The following is a 17710-nucleotide window of genomic DNA, read 5'->3' as shown; positions in this document are numbered from 1 at the left end:
GAGTTGTCTCTGGGTGCTTTGTTTTTAGAGTGAGTCTATCTTGACACACTGCTAATTGTTCTAGTATTTTCTCATTTGTACAAAATAATAAAGATTATGACTTAATTTCTATTTATTCAAAGGATCGGGGCACTGTTGAACATTTCTATGACGGGACGCTAGGTTGGACCTACCATGTAATCTCCACGGATGTCTTAGACCTCGAAAACACTTTGTATAGTAACAGTGCTTTAGTGTAGAGTGATATTTGACTGGATAAATGTAAGAACGCAAGAAAATGAACTTAATGGGTATATTGTCCCCTAACTATGCTCATCAAAAAGTCTCTGTCAAGAATCAGTTTATTTGAAGCTTGGAGGTTTCTTATTAATAATGAAGTAAATATTAATTCTCTTAAACCTTCTCACCTGATTTTAAAGGCTGCTTCTTTATGTGCTTACTTACAATTCTTACTAGCTTCAATATTGATTCTATGGTACACATGGAACACTCTGGACAGTGATGCCACCTTGTGGTGTGGCAAAATAGGTCACTTTCTAATTAGTGGATTTTGTTATTTTTGTGGCTAATATTGGAATGTCTTAGCCTGGCGAGTATTTTTAGCTCTGATCAGTGCCTTTCTATGCTGTTTGCCATGCAACTCCTTTACCTTAGTGATATTAGGATACAGACGATTGAATTAATCTGCTATTATTTAAAATAAGCTGTTTTCTAAATGCTGTATAGCTTATTGATCTTGTTCAAATGGGAAATGAATAAGGAAATTTATGATTGCCCTCATGTTTTCATAGATCTCCAGTATTAACTCAAAATCTGAGGAAAATTCAGTCTTCTATATTGTTTCTTTAACTTCCTCATTTGATTAAATTCTGCATTTAAATTTATTGTTTCACAACTTTATCGCTTGTGCATACTAATTTACATCCTATATACAACAATATTAACATAAACTAACGTCCATTAATTATTATTTCAAGCACTATTTTAAAATGCATGCATAAATTCATGTTAAGAAAATAATTTAAAAGTCTCAAGATTTCCTTCTTAGTGTGGAAAAGAAATATTTTAAGATACATTTTAGGAAATTATATTTACAAATATAAATTATTCCTAAATGAATAATTCATAAATATATTCATTTCATTGCAACTATCATAAGCATGTTCAATTCTCTTCTCTGATATAAAGATTATGTAGTATAAAAGACACTTCCTTAAAGATTTTAGGATTTTGGCAACTATATATGTTAAGTTTAAACACATGGCGAAAGAAATCCACACATTTTACTATCCACTCAGCGTGTGATTTGTGCTTGGTCTCTGGCATCATTGTTACATCGCTGGAGCTGTCATGACTCCCCATGCATCATGCCATGCTACTAAGGCTGTGATTTACTTCTGTTTTAAATTACACTTTGAAACAATTGGAGTTTACATTATTTTTACATCCGACACTGTGAAACTTGGCTTACCTTAAAACAATTAAATAACTTTGCTGTCAAATATTATCAGTGTTGCGTCCTTGTATTATGAAATATTAAGGTTCTAATGTCTACTAATGTATTACTTTTAAATACATCTAGCATTATATGTGCCTCTGAGTTTGTCACCCGTGTTTGATCAGCTATTACACAAATGTGAATTTTAAGTATTCACTCTAAAAGGAAGGAAGGAAGGAAGGAAGGAAGGAAGGAAGGAAGGAAGGAAGGAAGGAAGGAAGGAAGGAAGGAAAAGAAAGAAAGAAAGAAAGAAAGAAAGAAAGAAAGAAAGAAAGAAAGAAAGAAAAAAAGAAGAGAGACACATTTGCTATCAGATTTTTCCCTGAGTCACTTGCAGCCTATTTAACTGAAGTGAGGCTACTCTATAAACCAGTATAATTTGTAACTTTTTTAAAATCAGTAATACCCAAGTCATTACTAGAATATGATTTATCATTTTTGAGGAACCATCACAGGGAGACCAATGTGAGATAACCCATTGCTGTCCAGCCCTACCTTGAATGCTGGTCTTGAACCTTCACACTCAGAAGTATGGCTTCAGGATCTTGAAGGAAAACACAAACGGTTCCTAAAATTGCCCTACTTAAGAAGCCCCAGAATTTTTATTAAAATGGTCTGAGTCCAGTTGGAAACTAGAGTGAAGATCTTTCAAAGAGAGTTTGTGTTTAGCATTGTGAAGATGGGGACCTGCTCCTTAGGGTTCGATGGGACAGAGAGAGCCACACAGGCTGCTCAGAACCTAAGGAGGCCCAGAAAAGGCTTGCTCGTACTGTAGTGAGCAGTGAACTCAAGTCCAATAGCAGTGACTCATACTCTGGGGTGACATGGTTAGACGGATAAGTATGCACATTTCATTTGGGGGGAGCCATGATCCATATAGTTAACTAATGCTGATTAATGAAAGATAAAATATATCAAATTCAATATATACTGAGAATACTGAAATGAAAGGAAGTTAACCTTCACCCCAACCCTATCAAATAAATAAGAAAATTGGGGGGTTTTTTTTCATTAAAAATATGTAGTCAGATGAAGTTAAACAGTCTTACAAATCTAAAACATGTCCTGATGCATATTGAAAAAAGCACAAAACTGCTGAGTTTTTTCATAAAGGTGAAAAATATATAGTAGAATATAGTCATCATTAAGAAATATTTCATTATGATTTGACTTTATTATAATTGAAATGGTTAAAAGCAGATGAAAAGACGTGGCTCCTGGGAAGCCACAGACAGTGTCCCATGGACAGCATTTGGAGATGCTCTCCACCTGGACCTTTCCACTCCCGCCGCAGCTTTCAGAAAAGCAAGTCTAGCCGCAGTGCATTGTGTGTTGGTAATGTCCCACATGTTGGTTTTTTTGATGGTTACACGGACTCAGGTGTTTGAGAGAATAGATATCACTAATAACTCAGAACCATTATGAGCAAAGAACATAAAAACCAGATGTGAGGAAATGATTACATAGGAACAAGAACAGAACAATTGGTCCATATAAAAAATTTCCAAACTCTTTTGTAGTCGATATTCATTAGGAAAAATAATTGAGGAGAATTTAATGTAATCCTGGGAATTTTCACTTTGATAGTACAGAAAATTAGTAAGGGTAAGTAACTGTAACAGCTAAGCTTTTAAGAGTATTAACTTTAAATTATACGAATTGAGTACATTTATAGACATCATGTGATTTCTCTTCTAAATAGAGTTCATGTACCCAACTATGGTTTTGCTTTTACTTCTATTAATACCTAGCAAGTTTCTGATGATAAAAATGAACTTGTGACAGTCGATATTGAAGGAAAAGTCAAAATATGATGAATATTAAATATCAATTCAGCTATGCCATGGAATTGTTTAAAAATATACATTTACTGTATAAAGACTTAAACACGGAGCACAAGCAACATCAAGGTGGAGCACAACTGCCAATGGAATGAAGTTTCATAACAGCCCGGATAATATCAAGACATCATTGAAACAATGCCCCAAACTCTCTCTGCTGCTGTGTTTATCTTTATCATAATAAACCCAACACTTGGCTGAAGACTGAGAAATAGCTATCAACTCTCAGTAATTGGTTTGTGTGCTAGATTCCTTTCTGTACACCAAGAACCAGGTTTTAATCTTTCCCAGGCAAGCACTCAACCACTGAGCTATATCACCAGACTTTATTCTAGCACTTGCTAATGGGTCTTTTTTAGCAATAGTAAAAAATGTGTTGATTCTAATTGTTTGGGAAAATAAAAAGCAGACTTGAATGAATCGCTTACTAATTCTCTACAATAGCATAAATGGTATTAGCTGAGTTTCCCTGGAGAACATATAAAGGAATCTTTCTGCCCAGTTCTCCGTAGTGCCAGCCTATGCTGAAGCTTGCTGATAAAACGTTCTCGCCTGCATTCAATAAGTACAAGTGCTCTTAATCAGAACAACTTCGGGAAAGAATCCTGCCAGAGTCTCTGTCACCCCTCAGTTCTCCTCCTGGCAGCTCCAAAGATGCCCTGGTGGCTTGTTTTTACATAAGTTTTATTACTGCCCTGTCCTCTTTCTCCTTCTCAGCCTTGGTGGGAGTTGGGCTGGGCTTGGGGAAGACAATTTGAGAGAAGATAGAAATCAATGTCATCTGTCAGTTTTTAGTGCTATGTTATGGGTTGATAACTAGTGTTGAAAACTAAAATGTGGCATTTTTATTTTGAGATATTTTCAAGCCTAGTGATTTTTCACTTTTTTAAAAACTCTCTTTCCACTTAAAGATAAGCTTATAAGGTTGCAAGAGTTAAATGAACACTGTTAATAATATTGTTTTTAATTTTGTAGAGCTTGATCTATTTCCTGAGCTAATTGGATCTGAAGAAATCATCAAGGTATTATAGCCATTTTTATATTCAATTTTTAAAAGTTTATAAACCTATCTAGAATTAATACTTGGATTTTAGATACTGTTGTATGATTCACTGTTAGAATAGTTGCTGTGTGCTTAGTATATGTAATTTATGAAAAACCTGGAAGATACTTTGATTAGTTTAACACCCAAAAATGGTTATAATGAAAAACTAATCAGCTTTACAAATAATTTTAGCTATAGGTTTCAGCTAGATTGGATCTTTGTAGCTATCTATTTTTTCTAGTAATATTTTTATGGTTTTTAAAATTGCTACAGTTTATAAATAACCAATGGCAAACTAATAATAAATATGGACCAGGTTATAAATAGAATATTTTTTGTATTTGAGCTATTCATATAAAAAGTATATGTTTCCAGCACAATGTCCTCTGAATAAATAAACATTTGAGAATATCAACAAATTTTAACTTTATCTTACTTTTTGACATGAGAGAAAACAATTGTTGCATAAATGTATATTTCAACCTAACCATAAATGTATTGTTCATCATAACTGAAACTATATTTTCAAATCAGGCACTCAAAATGATGTAAACATATGCATCAAATTGTGTAGAAACAGAGAAAATTATAATTATTACCATTACCTAGTAATGAATTGAAATCAGGTTATCATTTTACAGAAATAATTGCCTCAATGATTTATATATCTATCATTCACCTTTCTTACAATGGATTGTTTTACCCAAATACTTATTCTACTTTATAACAAGAATTCATGAAATTCATCTAGGGATAGCTTTTTGTGTGTGACTACATACTCATTTTCACATATATACAAATAATGGATAAAATTAACAAAATCAAGTCAAAAGAATGAAAATACTTTTTTTTGCTATGCTGCCAAGTTAACTCTTTTTATCTGATAAACTGAAACAAGCCCTTGTTCTAGTAATTTAGCAAATATTATTTGTGTTCCATTTTGTACGAAATGTAGTATACAATTATTTTTCATTATAGTAGCCATGATTACAATTCCCTATTTTTTTTACTAGTAATTAGTATTGACACTACAGAGGCCTCAGGAGATGCATATGAAGTTGTTTGAAATGTTCCAATGTTAATTACTAGCAAGTTTCTATATAAAACCACTGTGTTTTGTTTATTATAGCATTTAGTTGTGTGACTAGGCTATAAATTCTAGCAGTGTAAGGTTAGAGATTGCTAAAGGAGACTGTATATAATATATATTTCATATGTAGCATGTTGTTTAAGGCTCACCAGCTACACGACTACAAAGAAGCAGATCTTCCCATTAGAAAAGTAAGCTGCAGTGTTTGTGAACTACACCTCCACGATAAGTCTATCGTGTTATAGTTAAAGTTTCCTCTACAGGAAGAGGGAAAATAACCCAGCATATCTGTTCGGATTCCAACAAGAAACAGATACAAACAAGTGTATTTAGTGAGGTTGATTTAATAATAATAATAATAAAAAAACGATTCAAAGGTGTTTGAGAATGTCAATGGATGTCGAGGGGTAGGTTTGTACACTTGGACCTACAGCTATCAGAGACTGCTATATACCTACATCTGAAAGTCAGGGAGAAGATGTAAAAACTGTCTTCCAGCAGATGCTGGGACCCCTGTGGAAGGACAGGGCCATCCTGTCATGGAAACATAAACTACGAAGTTCCTGGACAATATTCTCACTCTCCTACTTCCCACTTCCTAGCACAACAGAGTGGAGAATTGTGGGAATCAGGAAATAAAGGGAGAGAATACACAGTTCACAGAGGAATATATGTGAGAAGGCTCAGTAGAACTTAAAAAAAAACATTTCCTTGTCAGGAAGGTTTGTGTTCTGTCAGAGAAACAAAAGATATTCAGTATTTGTGGGATTTCCCATGGCAGTAGCATCCAAAGAAGGAACAATCCATTTTATAATGTAAAAAACAACACTGTTTGCATTCCTATGGGAAAGGAGTCGGCTGCCACCACATACATGGGACTTTAAGCATTAGGTCCAGGTACCATGATTAGCCAATTTAACTTTACAAATCAATATATTTCAGCTTATAGAAATTAACTATCAACATATATGGTCAGGTCCGAACAGCTACATTTAATAGTGTGTTTTCCTACAGTATGACTTTGAGGTGGGTTGAAAATGCCACTCCCCTCACCCACTGTTTATTTCCCAATACCTTCTAGTCTTCCGTTTCGTGCAGGAGTGAATGAGAGAGGCTGAGAAGGGTGTGGGTTGTATCCACGATGGTTTTTAAGTCCTGAGTATCAAAATGAGAAGTAGATCCTCTCCAGGTGGAAAAGCATCACTGTGAAAAAGCCACCTCTGCATGATCAGAGCTTTAAAGCTTCAGATTCAAAAGGGAAAAGTTGAGAAAACAGGTGTGGTAACACAGAAGCAAGAATAGAAATTACAGTTCTATGAGAACTTATAAGAAGAACATTGATTAAAATATCTGCAATCAATATATATACATACATATATATATGTCATAGAGCATGAAAAATATATTCTTGAAATGGTGGCACAAGATGTTATAACCTCACAGAATCTACAGAACCTAGCAAAGCTTGGAGAATGGTCGATCATTTCCCTCAGATTCTAAGTGATGTTTTATTTGAAAGTCATAAAATTTTAAATCTGCTAGAAAAGAAATCACACGAAGTATATGTACATGATGGGCGTAAAGTTTCCCCCCCAAAATATGCTTTGGGGAAAAATAGGTGAGTCCCACCAGGATCCATTAAATTTCTATGGAAATCCTCATGGTTTATGGCAGGGTATGATAAAGTGGATTAGTGGGGAACATAAGCAAAGATGAATATTAGTGTGGGGCCCATAGAAATTATTAGGCCATGTATAGCAATACATGATTTATCTTTTGGAAGATTCAGTTCAGAAGGGGAAAGAAATTTAAAATGATAATTGAGGTTAAATTTGAAATTTTCTTTTATGTTCTTTTTCAACAGAAGAAACATGAATTCACTTAAACTGGTTAGAATAATCTGAGGATTTGAGAAAATGAGGAAAGCTCAACTGTGTTCAGTTTGTAAAGAGACAATAGAAAGTCCACTCCTACATAGATATAGGAATGAGTCTTTGGCAGAAAGCCTAGCAATTACGTAGAGACAATAGAACAGTACAGGTAGGGGTGATTGCACTGAGCAGTGTTTTCAGTGTTGGAAACATATGTGATTTTTGTCTCCTTGTTTTCCTTGGAAAATGAACAAGAGTATCATCTGCTAAGAATGAGACAAAGAACAGGAAGTGGAAGGCTTGATCAGTGCTTAGTATTGGGCATAGTCTGTAGTGACATCAGAGATCTAGGTAGATTCTTGGACTTTTAATATTGAGGTAGAGGGTAGAAATTCAATCCCACTAAGCTGGACACTGGTGCTCAGCCAAACTGGGTCAGATTATAAAGCAAGTATTTTTGAGGTATTATTTTGTTCCCTTATTATGCAGCATTAAAATGAAGGCAGTCATAACTAAAGTGGCTTCATTTAGTTTCATTGCTTTCCCTAGTGAATATAAAATAAAAGGAATACAATAAATGTGTGTTAAATAAATCCAAAAGATAAATAGAAGGATAGGATAGGATAGGATAGGATAGGATAGGATAGGATAGGATAGGATAGGGTAGGGTAGGATAGGATAGAATAGAATAGGAGAATGGTGTCCTGTGAGGATCAGAAGTCACCAAGGTCCTACAAGTGTAGAATCATAGTGTATTGTTGTGTAAGATATTTAACTTTCTTCTCTAATGTCTTAATGTTCCTTTAAAATTTGTTCTCCTTTCACAGGAGGAAGAATATGGAAAAGATAATGAAGAAAACACTGGCTTGAATCCCAGTAGAGACAGTGCCACAAATCAAATAAGGAAAAAGGAACCCCAGGTTACTACCACAACTCACTACAATCACATAGGGACTAAATATAACGAAGCGAAGACTAACAGATCTCCAACAAGAGGAAATGAATTCTCTGCAAAGAGTGATGTTCTCCACACATCTCTGAATTCTACTTCCCAACAAGTTGCTGAATCACATACAGAAGAACAAATGTCCTTGCCTTCTCAGACTGTCACTAAGCTGCCACCGCAAGGTGTGGAAAGTACTTCAGCCTCCTTAAATGATGGATCTAAAACTCTCTTTGTCTTCCCACAGATGAACTTGTCTGGGACTGCAGAATCTCTAAACATGGTTTCCATAACAGAGTACCAAGAGTTGTCCACTGACATCGGTGAGGAAGAAAACTTACTGACCGATTTCAGGCTTGATAGAGGAGACGATTCTTCAGGCTCCAGCCCTGCCACCTCTCCTGTCCCTTTTTTCTCAATGCCTGATGCAATCACCTACAACATTCTGAAGCCAGGATCTACAAAAAGTGCTTCAGAGGATTCAGCTGCGTCAGGCTCAGAAGAGTCACTGAAGGTTCCTTCTCCTGATGGGAGTGTGTGGTTTCCTGGTTCCACAGATCTAACCACTCAGCCTGAGACCGGATCTGGCAGAGAGAGCTTCCTCCAGGTTAACTCCACAGACCTACGTATTGATGAATCTGGGGAGACAACTGAGTCGTTTTCTCCGGGTGCCACGGTGTCACAGGGCCCTTCAGTCACAGATACGGAAATGCCACACTATTCTACCTTTGCCTACCTCCCAACCCAAGTCACACCGCATGCTTTCACGCCGTCCTCCAGACCACTTGATTTGGCTCCCACCCTCAACGTACTCCACTCACAGACAACTCAACCCGTATACAATGGTGAGACACCTCTTCAACCTCCCTACAGTAGTGAAGTCTTTCCTCTAGTCACCCCTTTGTTGCTTGACAATCAGACCCTCAACACTACCCCTGCTGCTTCGAGTAGTGATTCGGCCTTGCATGCTACGCCTGTATTTCCCAGTGTCGGTGTGTCGTTTGAATCCACCCTGTCTTCCTATGGCGGTGCATCTTTGCCCCCATTTTCCTCTGCTTCCTTCAGTAGTGAACTGTTTCGCCGTCTGCATACGGTTTCTCACACCCTTCCACAAGTTCCTTCAGCTGCTGAGAGGGACACGCTGTCTTTGCATGCTTCTCTGCTGGTGGCTGGGGGTGATGTGTTGCTAGAGCCCAGCCTTGGTCAGTACTCTGCTGTGGTGTCGCATCAGGCCACCGCTCACGCTGCTGCTTCAGAGACGCTGGAATTTGGTAGTGAATCCGCTGTCCTTTATAAAGCATCTATGGTTTCTCAAATCGAGTCACCCAGCAGCGATGTCGTTATGCATGCTTATTCTTCGGGGCCTGAAGCTTCCCACGCCTTTGAGGGCTTCCACCACGTGCTCACTGTTTCTTCCAGTTCTGCAATACCTGTGCATGAGTCTGTCGGTGTAGCCGATCAGGGGCCCTTACGTATCAGTCCTAGCCATACCCTAATGCCTGGGTCCTCACTTGTTACTCCAACTGCATCACTACTGCAGTCTCCTACTGCCTTCTCTGGTGATGAGGAGTGGTCTGGAGCATCCTCCGATAGTGAATTGCTTTTACCTGACACAGATGGGCTGAGAACTCTTAACATTTCTTCACCTGTTTCTGTAGCTGAATTTACATTCACGACATCTGTGTTTGGTGATGATGTTAAGCCGCTGTCTAGAAGTGAAGTGATGTATGGGAATGAGACTGAACTGAAAGTGTCTTCTGTCAGTGAGATGGGGTACCATTCTGAAAGCACAGGCATGCCAAAGATGTCTGCTGTTGTAGATAAGTGGGATACAGCTTTCCAAGAAACCTCCGTTCCTACTTCTAGCATGAATGGCATGTTGCCAGAGTCTCTTGCTTATCCCTTCACTAAGGTTTTTGATCAGGAGATTAGTCACGTTCCAGAAAATCACTTCCCAGTTCACCCTGCACACACTGCATCTCAAGCACTTGGTGACACTTGGCTTAAACCCACGCTTAGCGCAAACACAGAGCCAGCCTTCTCTGACCCTGCTCCCAGTGAAGTATTACATCCTTCAACACAGCCCTCGCTCTCTGAGGCCGCGTCTCCTTTTAGTACTGAAGCGTTGCTGCAACCTTCCTTTCAGGCTTCTGATGTTGACACCTTGCTTAAAACCGCTCTTCCATCTGTGCCTAGTGCTCCAGCGTTGGCTGAAACCGCCAAGGTTGAACAAAGCAGCTCTTCCATGGGGCATCCCATGGCATCAGAGTCTGCTTGGAGCGGAAGCACGCTGCACTTTGCCTCTAAACCCGTCCTTGATGTCTCACCTTCTAATACGCACTCCACTTCACTTCGAGGTTTAACAGTTCCCTACACACGTGAGAAATACTCTGAACAAGGTTTGCGTAAGAGCGCAAGTCCCCAGCAAGTGCTGTCGTCTTTGTACAGTAACGATGAGCTGTTCCATACTGCACATGCGGACACTAGCCAGGCCTTTCCTCCGCAGGAGGGGCGCGCATTTGCTACTCCTGTTATTTCGATTGATGGGCCACAAAATACACTTCTAAACAGGCTTGTGTATTCTGAGGAAGTTTCCATGCTCACTGAAACTTCTAGTACTGATAAGGTACTTGCTGGCCTACCAACGCTTGTTGCTGATGTCCTTGTGTCTACGGACCATTCTGTTCCATTAGGAAGTGGGTCCATTTCCATTTCAGCTGTTTCCCCCAGCAGAGATGTCGCTGTGACCACAGCCAAGTTGCATCTTCCTTCTAAGTCCACTTCTAAACTGACTCATAGGGCCAGCTCCGATGCTGATTTAGTGGGAGGTGAAGGTGGCGATGGCTATGATGATGATTATGACGACATAGATAGTGATCGCTTTCCCACAAATAAGTGTATGTCGTGCTCGCCCTATAGAGAATCACAAGAAAGGGTAACGAACGACACAGACATCCAGGAAAATAGTCCCGTGGATCAGAGTGACCCAGGTTCCCATTTGCTCCTTGAGAATCCTGAAGAAGAAAATGGAGGTGCAGGTGTAACTAGTGTGGACAAAAGTCCTGATAAATCACCACCAACAGCTATGCACCCCCAAAAGAACAATGAGGGGAAAGAGGACAGTAACATTCCGATGGGCAGTGCTGTCCCTCCTCTCACCCCAGAATCTAAAGCCTGGAGAGTTTTGACAAGCGATGAAGAGAGTGGGTCAGGGCAAGGCACCTCAGATAGCCTCAGTGATAATGAGACTCCCGCAGATTTCAGTTTTCCAGATGTTAACGAAAAGGATGCTGATGGTGTCCTGGAAACAGACGACACAGGCATAGCTCCTGGATCTCCACGGTCCTCCACACCATCTGTTAATAGTGGGCACTCAGAAGTATCCAACAGTTCAGAGGCAGGTTAGTTATGAGCAGAGGGATAGATCGAGATGTGCTAATTTTCTTGCTATGAAAGTAAAATAGAAGAATCATGGAAGAAAAGATCACCATCAGATCTTCACTTTTAATCAAAACACTCGACAAATCAATTTAAAGCTCCTAAGGACATCGTTATACTTATATGAATATTCAACATATTTTGGCCCTTGATTTAATTATCTTCATCAATACAATTTTTATGTTTTGTTACTAATTCTTATCCTACAGGTTTCAATTGTGTGTAGAATCAATTATGTGTTCATAATACACCATTAGTACATTACAATGCAGTGTGCTGTGTTTAGACAATTTACATGTTCACATTTGTTTCTTAAAATAACTTGTAAACTAATCCTTTTGGATTTAAGAATCTCAGTAATATGCTATAAGCACCTGTGCACCAATGGAAAGCAAGGAGACACTTCACATGTCCTCAGTAGCTGGGAGAGCTTCTAAAAAGAGTCACAAGGTTTAATAGTTAAGCAAGATCTTTATAAACATATTGTTATAAAAGTATCTTTCTTTGAGTTTCTTTCTGTCACCTAAAGAGGGCAGTATAAACCAGTGAAATACATCCTACTTTGTGTTTGTTAAAATATTTGTCATTCCTACTTAAATAATAGACATGAATATGCATACTACATATAGGTATTGTGTGACAAGATGTAAAAAAAAAAAAACCTGGAACATTTTCTGTAGAGATGCATTTCATTGTTAATATATTTTATGCAAATTGGTTTGTTAGCCAGATGTTTCTTGGAGCAGATTGCAATATACCATACAGATGTGTGCTTTAAATGTCAATGGTAACAAAACTCAAGTTTAATTTCATTAGGCATATGAATAACTAGGTAATTCCACAGACTTCATGATAAAAAATATAATTCGCTTTGATTAATTGATGAGGTATTTTTTTTTAATTTTCAGTAAAAGCATTTAAACCTTAGCAGGTCAAAAGATAATCTAATGTAATATTGGGTAATAATTGCGTAGAATTTAATGTTTAAAATTCAGAGTATAGAACCAATGTCATTAAAATATGTTTGCTTTTAGTTATTTTCATCATTCAAGTGAGTTGTTTATTCTTTAGTATGGAAGCAAATAAGAATTTATATATTTACATAGGGAAGTTCCTTTTTCCTGTATTCTGACTCGATGTCCATTTAACATGGCTTTCAGCCTCAGTGTATGAACTGATGTGTGAGAGAGAATGGTGAGTCCATAGGTCGTTGTAGTCAGTAGTATTGTTTAGCTATAGGCAAATTGTTATCGTCCTCAATTATAGAGCTTGCTTTTCTTTTTACATCTCTAGATTTATTTTAAAGGGAAAGATCCTGAGTCAATCTATTTTTCTTCTTTGCAAGATTATACTCTTATGGAAAGGCCACTTAAACACATATATAATAAAACACTACATCTAGAATTATTGAAGGAAACCATTTCTCTTAGACACACTAATGTGATTTATTTAGCTGTTAAGAATAAGCTCCCCAAATAACAAAGACAAAGCAATATGAATATAACATCCATCATCATGAAATACTATTAATGAGGAGTGAAGATCAAATAAGACTGGGGGAAACTGGCATTTTTAAAACTGTATCTGTAAAACTAATGGAGAGTTTGTCTTATCCAATTATTGAATATTCCCTAGTCTGAAACTTAGCATTTATGGTACTTAAGATGTAGAAAAATTTACATAATATTTCTTAATATAAATAGGGCGTGTGTATGTGTGTGTTGTGTGCAAACACGGACTAAAAGATACTTGATCTAGGTCACGTAAAGAGTCAATACAAAACTAACCCTGAAAATGTATTATTAGTGTCTCTCATAGAAAATGCTTATATGAAAGAGAACAATAAAATATATATTATGCTTAAATTTTCACACCAAAGTTATATTGTTTTATTCGCAGCCCCTTAAAATGTCAACCTTATTCTTTAATGTATAACTGAATTACTGTTATTTAAGTAATCTATCTAATAAGTTCTCTCAAAGCAAATATTTTAGTCTCAAGTAAATGAAAATAAGACAACTAATTGTTACTCTCAGTACCACACAAAGCTGCTTGCCGACTGTCTGTATTTTCATAAGGTATGCCATCCTGTACAAAATGCTTAGGTTTCAATAATATGTAAATACTATAAAATCATTCTAATTCTCAATTACAGACTTAAAGATCAGATCTCCCCAAGAACTTAACACGGATGTTTATGGAGAAGATAGATAGATAGATAGATAGATAGATAGATAGATAGATAGATAGATAGATAGATAGATGGTAGATAGTGTGTGTTTACAATGCAAGCATATAAATGTAATTGCATTTGTATTATGTATTTTCAAGATACATATTTTCCATGTACATCACACGTAATACCTGACATATTTCATGTGTGTATGTATATATGCTTAAGCTATATAATTGGCTATATACACATATATGTATACACATATATGTATATGTATGTATATGTGTGTGTTTGTAGTATATATTACAGTGAATCTGTGTGGTCATGGAATTTATGTAAACTTTATTAACTCACACTTTTTGTTCTTAAACTTGAACATGCACTCTATCCAAACAATCTAGTGGGGTTTCAGGGGGACCCCAACTTTACATTCTTAAAACATTGCAGGTGATGTTGTTGCTTTTATTCTAGGGGTTACAATTTAGAGATGACGGTATGAATGAGAATATAAACACCCTTTGCAATCACTGGATACCAAGTATTACAAACAGGTCATTTCATTTATTCCCCACAATCTCTTTCCATTCAGGTAATATTTATAATAGAAAACATGTAAAGATAGCCATGGAAAAAGCAAAATACCATTTTAAATGTTATAAGGACATTTCAGTATATTGATCATCAGATTACTTATGAGTCTACATGAGTCTCCACAGAGAACATAATGGCCAGCGCATATGGATGACCTAATTTAAATATTCAACACTTTGGCTTTCTTACAGGAATATTAACCACAATACAAATATTGGCTGGTTTATGATATTTTATAATTTATTTATATGGTTTTATAAATTTTTAGGTACATCTTTGAATTTCACTTTTTTTTTTCCAATGAAGATAGTTAATCTAAATGGTTATCAGATCCTGGGAAATATGGGTATCATTTGTTTTCTTTGGTACATTTTCCATAGGAATGGATCCAAGTTCTTAAGCCTATGTTCTCAACTCTAGTTATGCAGGAAGATGTTGTGGTAAATCAAATCTGGGTACGCAGGAAGCTGTTGTGCTAAACCAGTTCTCCACAGTTAGACACGTAGTGATGTCATCTGTGCATTTAAAGGAGCGTTGATCTCCCCAAAGTTTAAAGGGTATCACATATTTGAAATTAACTCTTCATATTTGTGGCCAGTGAAACATTCGGTATGCACCACGAAGTATGCTGGAAGTATGAAGACTTTGATGTGACATTCAAGTTAGCTCAGCACCTGTTCATGACAGCAACCGGGGTCAGGTAGAGTTGGAACAACGCTTATGAATAATTGCCTTGGCTTTCCACTGAATACCCTTCAAACCAAAGAATTGAAGCTCTTTACCAATATCCACAGTTCTGGAGTTATTTATTTATTTATTTAGGCAACCTATAAAAAGTAATTTAGAACTTAGTTACAGTGATTTTTTTTTTCAAAGATTTTGTACCATAGAGTACCTGATTGGACATGAAAGTAGTGGCTCACCAACTTTTATTTTAACTCAAGTTCTGTCTTTAGATGTTTTCAGTCCACACGTGTATTTGAAAACAATTTCCTAATTACATGTTTTTTAAGTTCGCATTAAATAGAGAATTTTCAGTTTTTGATAGAAAAATAGCAGACAAGAGTTTGAAAACAAACCTGATCAAAACACATGATATGGATGCATGAAATTCTCAAATAATAAAACATATTTAAAAGAATTTTGAAAATAACACAAAATCAACCTGTGTTTAAAATTGAATGTTTGCTTGATTGAAAAGTAATTATCTATTTTTTCTTAATTGTTTACCAAAATACAAGGTTAATACATACATAAAATTAGTTCTAGAACATCAAGGTCACATACAGTGATTTAGTAACACTGTGATTCCCTAACCTTTAACAATAATTTTCTAACGTTTATATTTCAGTTATACCTTGAGCAATTTTTTTCCAACCAGTGTTGGTTCCAGGTCCTGCTATAACTCCCCTAACTCTCACGATTTATTTATTTTTTAATAGCTCTAATATCTTACCGTAATGATTAAGCTTTATTTTACCTAAACTGATGTCTAAACAGCCTTTGCATCATAGAGTCAGAGCTGTAAAGGTAAGTAGAAACAATTCAGGCTGCACTTAACCAGCTGGAAAATACCACTACTTTTCCATCTTAAATCTCAACTCTCTCAATTCTCTCCGACTACAGAGGCCAGTAATAGTAGCCATGAGTCCCGTATTGGTCTAGCTGAGGGGTTGGAGTCTGAGAAGAAGGCCGTTGTCCCCCTTGTGATCGTGTCAGCACTGACTTTTATCTGTCTAGTGGTTCTTGTTGGTATTCTCATCTACTGGAGGTAAGTTGAGTGTTTTGGAAATTTACGTTATTAGAGCTCAGATTTCTGCCTATATTTAATCTGAAAGATCTCCAAATCTATTCAGAATTCCCTTTACACTAAAGCTGGCATTAATGTATTCACCTATGAAGAAGGTAAACTTATGAATCTAAAGGTTGACGTTTTCTGTGCTTAAAGAATTGAAGGCAAATGGTAGAACCATGACCTTAGTTGATGTCTATTAAGGTGTCTCGACAGCTGTACTTTTTTATATTAACCAAGTTAACATTCTAACATCATCATAGCATTTACCATTGATAATCAGCTTTTTATCAACTGTTATAAATACAAGAGTTATTACTTAGGAAAACAATTTTTATATGAATAAATATTTTATGGATTTTTATATGATGTATATCACTGTGTATGGTAATGGAAGATGATAGCCTATACACAAAAGCAAAACTGAGCAACAAAAATATAAAAATATGATAAATGGCTATAAAGAACAGGGGAAGGACCCTTGCCTCTTCGGTTTAATGTGTCAAAGATGATACTGAAGACAATTTCTTTCTAGTACATATTAACCTATGACTATGATTGTTTTGCTTGCTTTAAAAGAGAACATGCTGTTAACTGGGTTTTTTGTTTCTTTTTTTTTTTTTTACAAATTCACCAAATATTAGGAGTTTGCAGTTGGATACAGAGAATGGCCATGTTTTAATGTTGTCTAACTTAAGATACTAATTAAGTTCTGGATCTCAAGAATTCACTAGTGTCATATTGGTTGAGAAGTTCCCTCTTTATCATTCAGACTAAGTTTGTGAAGAATTAACAAAGCCCAAAAGAAATATTAAAATATATTTGATCCTTTCTTTCATTGTGTATATACCATTAATAACCACCTAGTCATTTAAAGATACTTTTGTGAAGATCCAGCACCCAACTGTTTTTGTTACCATTTTCCCTATATCCTACTGTCTCAAAATGAATTATTTATTAATTCAAATGTTCATTAAACTCACAGGAATTTAATATGCCCATTTTAAGCATGTGATCTATCATATATTAAACATTATTTTCTGTGCTATAAAAAAAGCAAAGGTATTTACAACTTTTTATAATTGGCTTTGAATTTGAAATATGCCCTCATACTCTTCATTGATCCTTCAAAACCTTTCCAGGACCAGGGTAGTTACCTGTTAATAAGATCCTCTCTTGTACTAAGCAGAGCAGACAGCTAATTCATGAATTTATTAAAGACACAACACAAGTCAGTAAAACTGTTTTTCCGAAAAGAAGAACTTGATGATGCTGATGATAGGAGAATTCCTGTCTACGAGCCAAGAAAGGGCGGCTCACATTATTAGGATCCCATTTAGTCACTAGCAAGATGCAGAAGCAGCTTTCTTCTGTCTGTGCCCATGTGGCGACTGTCTCCTTCTATAGATTCTGTAGCATAGAAGA

The 17710-nt window shown here is 36.4% G+C and overlaps 1 protein-coding gene across 3 annotated transcripts in view; it reads left to right on the top strand.

The window, feature by feature from the left end:
* Positions 1–17710, top strand: part of Ptprz1 (protein tyrosine phosphatase receptor type Z1) — a 179145-nt gene that overhangs the window by 118958 nt on the left and 42477 nt on the right. For 2 of the 3 annotated variants that reach the window (XM_050145943.1, XM_050145942.1), the window contains exons 11-13: positions 4315–4361; positions 8173–9133; positions 16120–16264. In XM_050145943.1, coding sequence (XP_050001900.1) covers positions 4315–4361; positions 8173–9133; positions 16120–16264 — 1153 coding nt within the window. Of the gene's footprint in view, positions 1–4314; positions 4362–8172; positions 13836–16119; positions 16265–17710 lie in introns of those variants that run through there. The other variant, XM_050145941.1, reaches the window with a different exon arrangement.

This window comes from Alexandromys fortis, unplaced genomic scaffold, assembly GCF_014885135.2.
Source record: "Alexandromys fortis isolate MF-2015 unplaced genomic scaffold, M_Fortis_MF-2015_v1.1 scaffold_34, whole genome shotgun sequence".
Classification (NCBI taxonomy): domain Eukaryota; kingdom Metazoa; phylum Chordata; class Mammalia; order Rodentia; family Cricetidae; genus Alexandromys; species Alexandromys fortis.
The sequence above is the reverse complement of the archived record's forward strand: the minus strand, read 5'-3'. Positions and strand labels throughout refer to the sequence as shown.